The sequence below is a fragment of the Coloeus monedula genome (assembly GCF_965178545.1).
Source record: "Coloeus monedula genome assembly, chromosome: 29".
NCBI lineage: Eukaryota > Metazoa > Chordata > Aves > Passeriformes > Corvidae > Coloeus > Coloeus monedula.
The window spans coordinates 3110779-3119138 of NC_138809.1; the positions used below are offsets into that span (position 1 = coordinate 3110779).

General features: G+C 55.2%; 3 protein-coding genes across 3 annotated transcripts; 1 reads left to right on the forward strand and 2 right to left on the reverse strand.

The window, feature by feature from the left end:
• Positions 1–2247: 2247 nt before the first annotated feature.
• On the forward strand, positions 2248–2553 carry LOC309583156 (feather beta keratin-like; the record flags this gene model as incomplete). The annotated part of the gene is made up of 1 exon (XM_082298703.1): positions 2248–2553. One exon carries the CDS (start codon positions 2248–2250, stop codon positions 2551–2553), a length of 306 nt encoding a protein of 101 aa, XP_082154829.1.
• Positions 2554–4376: 1823 nt separating this feature from the next.
• Positions 4377–4682, reverse strand: LOC309583155 (feather keratin 1; the record flags this gene model as incomplete). The annotated part of the gene is made up of 1 exon (XM_082298702.1): positions 4377–4682. One exon carries the CDS (start codon positions 4680–4682, stop codon positions 4377–4379), a length of 306 nt encoding a protein of 101 aa, XP_082154828.1.
• A 2916-nt stretch (positions 4683–7598) lies between these two features.
• LOC309583157 (feather beta keratin-like) lies at positions 7599–7904 on the reverse strand (the record flags this gene model as incomplete). The annotated part of the gene is made up of 1 exon (XM_082298704.1): positions 7599–7904. The coding sequence occupies one exon, from the start codon at positions 7902–7904 to the stop codon at positions 7599–7601; it is 306 nt and encodes a 101-aa protein (XP_082154830.1).
• Positions 7905–8360: the final 456 nt, after the last annotated feature.

The window sequence follows — 8360 nt, forward strand, 5'->3', positions numbered from 1 at the left end:
AGCTGCAGACAGACACCTCTGAGGCTTGGGAATATGGGATGAAGGTAAATGAGAGATGGAGGTTCTGATACTGCTGGGAGGAAGCTTCAAGTGAAATGTCCTTTTCTGATTAAAAAAATACTTTATAAAAGAATTCCCATCGGTTGTGGAATCACGGAATGGTTTGGGGTGGAAGGGACCTTAAAGATCATCTCGTTCCAACCCCTTTCATGGGCAGGGCCACCTCCCACTGGATCAGGTTGCTCAATATCTCATCCAGCCTGGCCTGGAATGGATCACATCCTGGAACTGATCATTTCTTCTGCCTCAATTATCATAGGATGCATTCCCAATTAGTTTTGTTCTTCTCCAAATTGAAATCTTAAAATAATTCTCAAAATAAAATCCCCAGTCTGGGGATTGAATTACTGCTCGAATCATTTTGTCCCTTCATGGTCAGTTTAATTCTTGTTTTGCTGCAGTCACGAAGTGCTAAGCTCTGCTTTAATGAATAAAATGAAACATTTCTCTCCTCAGAAATGTTTTGGGGTGGAAAAATTGAAGCTGGAGACTTCCTCCCCTTGGTTAGCCAAAATTACCCGCTCAAATTATCCCAGCTGAGCAGAAATGATTGTTGGCTGCACCACCTGAAAGAAGCATTTGGAGTTCTGGGTTTGGCTATGGCCATAAATAAACTGAAATTAGGTGTCCAAGCAATTGCAGGGACGCCACCAACTCCCGAGTTCCCAATTGCTCCCATTCCTTTCCAGGAAGGAAAGGGTTGTCTGGATATTACCAGTGGTCATTCTGACCTCCAAATTGTGGTGACAGGACATAAAACTGGAGCACATTCCAGCCCTAATTAGGCCAGGGAAGCAACTTGCCCAGTAGCCTGTATCCACCCCCAGCTGCTGAATGTTTTATTTCCACGGAGAAACAGAGTTCAGCTCCCTGTTGGAAAAAGGGAAGGGGAAACTGCTCCTTGAGACTTGACAGAAGTTGCTCTGAGGGTTAAGGGGGGAATTATTCCCAGAAAGGGCTTCAAATGTGAAGCTGACTTGGAAAAAAGCCCCACATTTTTTAAAAATTCTGATTTTGGTTGTTAAATGTACTTGGAGATTCTACAGAAGGTGAAGGTAGTGACACAATAAACTATAAACCAGAAGGTGTTTCTGGAATAAAATGCCGAATGTTGACTGAAAAACTGAAAAACTTGGTGCCACACAGGGTTTGTGACCTCATTGGGCTCTCACCTAAAGCAGGGTTTCATTCTCAATGAGAGATTCAAACCAGACCTGTGGCACAATCTGAAAACACACAGAAAAACAGCTGCAATTACATTTATGCAAAATATGCAAATGCTTTGTGAATCCGGAGCTATCTGGGATGAGTCTGGCATCGTTTTAATTGGGGAATGGCTGTGAGACAGACAAGGCAGTGACTAAACTGCCAGACAGAGGAGGAAAAACACGTTGCTTTCCAAGGAGATCACCATAAAGGTCTAAATTACCTGAATCAACAGTGCTGGGCATGAGGAGCGTTTGATCTATAATTAAGTCACATAAAATGAGGTTCCAGTGTGGAATGGGGATGCCACCAGCAAGGAAACAGGGAAGGAGCATTGAAGCACCAAATCAAAGGACAGTGCAGGAGAAGGGAGTCTTTTCCATGTAGGATGAGCTTGGGAAACACGTCCCATGAGCAAAGGCTGGCCCTGGGGCTGTCCAGGACAGTATAAAACCCACTCCGACTGCAGGAGCCCTCATCCACTTCTCCTGCCTTCTCCTGCTCGGTGAAACAGGTGAGCTGCAACCACCTTTGCCTTCCTCTTCCTCTTCCTCTTCCTCTTCCTCTTCTCCTTCTCCTTCTCCTTCTCCTTCTCCTTCTCCTTCTCCTTCTCCTTCTCCTTCTCCTTCTCCTTCTCCTTCTCCTTCTCCTTCTCCTTCTCCTTCTCCTTCTCCTTCTCCTTCTCCTTCTCCTTCTCCTTCTCCTCCTTCTCCTTCTTCTCTTTGCCTTCCACTCTGGCCTTGGTGCTGTGTAGCTTTTGCTGAGACCTTTGCTCCTTGATCCTGCTCCCAACCTCTGCTCGCTGGCAAGAGGGGGGAGAAGCCGTTGGGCTCCTTGCACGGAAACTGTGGGCATGGGTTCCAGATCCTTCCTTCCTCCCGATTCCCTGTCCCTCCTCCCCAGACTCTGCTCTTTCTCCTGCCGAGGCTGTGCCTCACATCCTGCCTGTGCCTTCTGCCAGGTGCTCCTCCAGCCACAGCCATGTCCTGCTACGACCTGTGCCGGCCCTGCGGCCCCACCCCGCTGGCCAACAGCTGCAACGAGCCCTGCGTCCGGCAGTGCCAGGACTCCCGGGTCATCATCGAGCCGTCCCCCGTGGTGGTCACCCTGCCTGGGCCCATCCTCAGCTCCTTCCCCCAGAACACCGCCGTGGGATCCTCCACCTCCGCTGCTGTGGGCAGCATCCTGAGAGAGTCCGGTGTCCCCATCAACTCGGGGGGCTTTGGGCTCTCTGGGCTCTCTGGCCTTGGTGGCCGCTACTGTGGCCGGAGGTGCCTGCCCTGCTAGAGCCGAGCCGGACGTCCAGCGAGTGCCTCCCCCAGGAAGCCCCAAGCCAGGTGCTGGACTGAGGCTGGAGCTGCTGGCCAGCGTTTCCTGAGGCCTTGGGGCTCCTCGAGCCCTCCTGCCAAGGAGGGAGGGAAACGTGGCCAGCTGAGGCTTCTGCTTGTCCTGCTTTCTTCTGCGCCTCCCGAGGCCCTGTTGTCCCCTGCTCTCGTGGCCCAGGGGCTCAGCCCCAAGCCAGCGCAGCGGGGTCCTGCTGCTCCCGCTGTCCCCGTGCCTGGGGGAGGCAGACGTGTGTCCCACTGCTGCCCAGGGCTGCCTGCCTGTCCCTGCTGCTGGGGCAGCCTGGCCCCGGGCCCTGCCCACCCCCCTGCTTTGTTTCTGTCTTCACACTCAATAAAGTTGACTCTGCATTGGAACTGGAGTCTCCTGGAGTTCCTTCCATTTTGGGATACCCAGCTAAAGCTGCTCCATGGGGGATGGGATGCCCTGGGTGGGATTGGGTGGGCAGTGGACATTTTACATGCCTGGGTGAGTTGAGAAGCTCCAAGGGCCACAATCACTGGCAGTGCCATGGGGCAGTGGAGGGATTGTGGCATTGTGTGAGTGTGCACAGGGTGACCAGGAGGTGCCCCAGGGGACAGGTGAGCCAGGAGGGAGGTTGGGGATGTGCTGAGGATGGGTGCACAATGTGGAAATGAGAGAGGGATGGACGCACAGGGACCATGATCCCTCATCTGAAAGAGAGGTGCAGTGACAGTGACATGACCTGGGACTGTACCCAGGCCTAGAAGAGAGCAGGAAAAGCATCTGATCCCCCACCAGAACTGCCCTGTGGTCAGAGGCGTTAATTGCTGTGGAGTCATTCCGTGTGCGTGTCACCATGTCCTGAAGGAACGGGAGTCTGTAGCAGTCCTGCAGAAATCTGCTGGGCAGACTGTCCTCTTGAGCTTTTTTCCAACATCGAGGATTCCGGGATTCCTCCCATTCCTCAGTCCATTCCCACAGTGCCAATATCAGGCAGAGGACTCGCATCTCTCTTTGCACAGCTGCCCTGGGTGCCACATGTCACCTCAGGACCTTGGGTTGTCCCTATACTCCAGGGTTTGGATGCTGTGCTGGGATGCAGGCAAGGAAAACAATCATTTGTAGGTGGAAATGCACAATAAAGGCTTTGGGAAGGTGCCTGTTAATCTGCACAGAAATACCATCTGGAAGGTCAATGTTTTGCACCATCAACTGGAACTCAGTGTCCAACCTCCCTCCTGACTCAAAAATCCCCTGGGGCACCTCCTGGGCACCCTGTGCACACTCACACAATGCCACACTCCCTCCAATCCCACCCAGGGCATCCCATCCCCCATGGAGCAGCTTGGCTGCACATCCCAAAATGGAAGGAACTCCAGGAGACTCCAGTTCCAATGCAGAGTCAACTTTATTGAGTGTGAAGACAGAAACAAAGCAGGGGGGTGGGCAGGGCCCGGGGCCAGGCTGCCCCAGCAGCAGGGACAGGCAGGCAGCCCTGGGCAGCAGTGGGACACACGTCTGCCTCCCCCAGGCACGGGGACAGCGGGAGCAGCAGGACCCCGCTGCGCTGGCTTGGGGCTGAGCCCCTGGGCCACGAGAGCAGGGGACAACAGGGCCTCGGGAGGCGCAGAAGAAAGCAGGACAAGCAGAAGCCTCAGCTGGCCACGTTTCCCTCCCTCCTTGGCAGGAGGGCTCGAGGAGCCCCAAGGCCTCAGGAAACGCTGGCCAGCAGCTCCAGCCTCAGTCCAGCACCTGGCTTGGGGATTCCTGGGGGAGGCACTCGCTGGACGTCCGGCTCGGCTCTAGCAGGGCAGGCACCTCCGGCCACAGTAGCGGCCACCAAGGCCAGAGAGCCCAGAGAGCCCAAAGCCCCCCGAGTTGATGGGCACTCCCTCCTCGCTCAGGATGCTGCCCACAGCAGCGGAGGTGGAGGATCCCACGGCGGTGTTCTGGGGGAAGGAGCTGAGGATGGGCCCGGGCAGGGTGACCACCACGGGCGAGGGCTGGATGACCACACGGGAGTCCTGGCACTGCCGGACGCAGGGCTCGTTGCAGCTGTTGGCCAGCGGGGTGGGGCCGCAGGGCCGGCACAGGTCGTAGCAGGACATGGCTGTGGCTGGAGGAGAGCCTGGAGAGAGGGCAGGGAAAGAACCAGGAGCGGAATGTGAGGCACAGCTGGAGATGCTTCTCTCAGGAGAAGGAGCAGAGACTGGGGAGAAGGGACAGGACACCCTGGATCCCAAAGCGTTCCCTATAAAGAAATCCCAACGCCTCCCAGTTCTCCCCAGTGAAGAACAAGGACAGCAGAGATGGTGCCAGAAAGATCCGGGCTCTCAGTTCTACATGGAGGCAAAGATTTGGTTGATACCCAAAGAAAAAGAGAACAAGAGAAAGAGAAGAATGAAGCAAAGGCCCTCTCTACTCACCTGTTTCACCGAGGAGGAGAAGGCAGGAGAAGTGGATGAGGGATCCTGCAGTTGGAGTGGCTTTTATACTGTCCTGGACAGCCCCGGGCCCAGACGCGCCTTTGCCCACGGAACGTGTTTACCAACAAGCTCATATTTTATGCAAAGCAACCCAATTAAGTAAACTGGAGGTTGTTTATGTTCCCTGCAACGCTGCCTTTTCATTTCCCTGTGCAGGACATGCCCATTCAGCCAAACTGGCTCCTTTCAAGTGACAGCATTAGAGGCCAAAATGTTTTCGGGGTGTTTTTCAGCCAGAACCAGGCTGATGTTTCAGCCAGCTGGGTGGAGTGGTGCCGTATTTCCAGGTGATGTCAGCACCTTCCCCTCCCGAGGCAGCCTCCGAGCCTTTGGAGTAATAAATGCAGTTTTTTTCATTATAAACCCAGGATTAAAGGGCTGGCTTTGGTGGGGACTGGCCATAGACGTTGCTCTCTGTGACTCCAAGGCCTTTCAAGCCTTCTTAGACATCATTTATTCATCAGAGAGACTGCATGGGTTGGTTTTGAACTTTTTTTGGGATCTCATATTGCCTTTAGAAGAAATTATCTCTTTTCTTCTGCCTTTCACCCCTTTCAGCATTGCCTGGGGTTCTCCAATCAGCAGAACAAGAATGTTCCAGAAGGAAGGACGCTGCTTTCCCAACAACAAACATTAGTCAAGGTCGTTATCTTGCAGAAAACACTTCCTAATGAGAACCTCTGACTTCAAAACTGTTTCCTCTTCCATTCCTCACAGCCATCCCTCCACTTCTTTTCCCCCCCTGCCTCTGACCAAACCCTACACACGGTCCCAAACACTCGGGAATATTTCCAAGCAGGACACAACCTTCACCGGGAGCACCTGAGGGCTGGTAGTGCCAGCAAACCCAGCGTGGGGAGCAGCAGGGGTCAGGATGTCCCCAGAGATGCCTGGCAAGGGAAGGATTCTGGGCTCTGAGCTGCATTTCCTGGGGCAAGACAAGAGTTGATGTCCCCAGGAGCAGTGACAGCCCTGCTCGGGCACCACCTGCACGACTGTGACACCCCTCATGGCAAAGGGGGCAAAACTCCTATTCCAGCGAGGCTGGGACTCCATCAGAGACTGGAAACTCTTTAATCCCAGAGCTCCAAGGCAGATTCCTCCTTCAGGAGGATGAAGGGGGCTCCCAGGTTGACAGGAGATCTTTCTCCAAACAAATACATTCAGAAGAAAACGCCAGGTGTGACTGAAACAGGGCAGATCTAAAAGCAAGTTTTCCTTCAAAACACACACCAGGTTTCCAGCCACGGCATTTCCACTTAAATGCCTTCCACAGGCAAAACATTAAAGGCACCAAAGGCATTTCCAGCCCTCTCTCCTTCTCCCTGACCCAGCCCTCCCCACTGAGGGTCTCCATAAAGTCTCATTCTCTCAGAGCAGGTCCTGGTGGGGGTAGCCTCCTTTCCCTGGTTTCATTTTGACCTTATTGCTGTCAGTGTCCCCTCCTGGCTCAGACAGGGATGGGAGGGCATTTCCACAGGGTCTCCCAGCACATGAAGAGACAGGGAAACTTGAAAGGATCACTTTATTTCAGATGTTGAGTCCCAAAATAGGGCAGCAGAGCAGCCTTTGAGTGTCACAAGATGACTGCAGAGCCAGGAACAACCCATTGCCCAGGGAGAAACGCTCCACAGAAAGCAGGAAAAGAAAATTGAACATTTAATGACTTTGACAGATGCACTGGCTGGCACATGTCCCTTCAACTCATTTGGACTCCCTCTGCATCCAGGCTTTGGAAGAAGTGCTTGGAGGAAGGAAGGCAAAGGTCCAACTGCAGGTGGTAGAACACAGCCATGGCCTTGGGCAGGTGGGTGGAACTTGCACAGAAACCATCAGGTCAGTGGCTTGACTCATCAGCTGGAAGTTGTCCAACCTCTGTCCTGGCTCACCTGTCCCCTGGGGCACCTCCTGGTCACCCTGTGCACACTCACACAAAGCCACAATCCCTCCACTGCCCCATGGCACTGCCAGTGACTGTGGCCCTTGGAGCTTCTCAACTCACCCAGGTGTGAGAAAGGTCCATCACTGGCCTTTAACCACCCAAAACCCACCCAGGGCATCCCATCCCCCATGGAGCAGCTTTAGCTGGGTATCCCAAAATGGAAGGAACTCCAGGAGACTCCAGTTCCAATGCAGAGTCAACTTTATTGAGTGTGAAGACAGAAACAAAGCAGGGGGGTGGGCAGGGCCCGGGGCCAGGCTGCCCCAGCAGCAGGGACAGGCAGGCAGCCCTGGGCAGCAGTGGGACACACGTCTGCCTCCCCCAGGCACGGGGACAGCGGGAGCAGCAGGACCCCGCTGCGCTGGCTTGGGGCTGAGCCCCTGGGCCACGAGAGCAGGGGACAACAGGGCCTCGGGAGGCGCAGAAGAAAGCAGGACAAGCAGAAGCCTCAGCTGGCCACGTTTCCCTCCCTCCTTGGCAGGAGGGCTCGAGGAGCCCCAAGGCCTCAGGAAACGCTGGCCAGCAGCTCCAGCCTCAGTCCAGCACCTGGCTTGGGGCTTCCTGGGGGAGGCACTCGCTGGACGTCCGGCTCAGCTCTAGCAGGGCAGGCACCTCCGGCCACAGTAGCGGCCACCAAGGCCAGAGAGCCCAGAGAGCCCAAAGCCCCCCGAGTTGATGGGGACACCGGACTCGCTCAGGATGCTGCCCACAGCAGCGGAGGTGGAGGATCCCACGGCGGTGTTCTGGGGGAAGGAGCTGAGGATGGGCCCAGGCAGGGTGACCACCACGGGGGACGGCTCGATGATGACCCGGGAGTCCTGGCACTGCCGGACGCAGGGCTCGTTGCAGCTGTTGGCCAGCGGGGTGGGGCCGCAGGGCCGGCACAGGTCGTAGCAGGACATGGCTGTGGCTGGAGGAGCACCTGGCAGAAGGCACAGGCAGGATGTGAGGCACAGCCTCGGCAGGAGAAAGAGCAGAGTCTGGGGAGGAGGGACAGGGAATCGGGAGGAAGGAAGGATCTGGAACCCATGCCCACAGTTTCCGTGCAAGGAGCCCAACGGTTTCTCCCCCCTCTTGCCAGCGAGCAGAGGTTGGGAGCAGGATCAAGGAGCAAAGGTCTCAGCAAAAGCTACACAGCACCAAGGCCAGAGCGGAAGGCAAAGAGAAGAAGGAGAAGAGGAAGGCAAAGGTGGTTGCAGCTCACCTGTTTCACCGAGCAGGAGAAGGCAGGAGAAGTGGATGAGGGCTCCTGCACTTGCTCTGCCTTTTATACCGTCCCACACAGCCCCGGGCCCACCGGCACCCTCTGCACATGGAATGTGTTTACCAAGCTCATCTTGCATGCAAAACATCCCAAT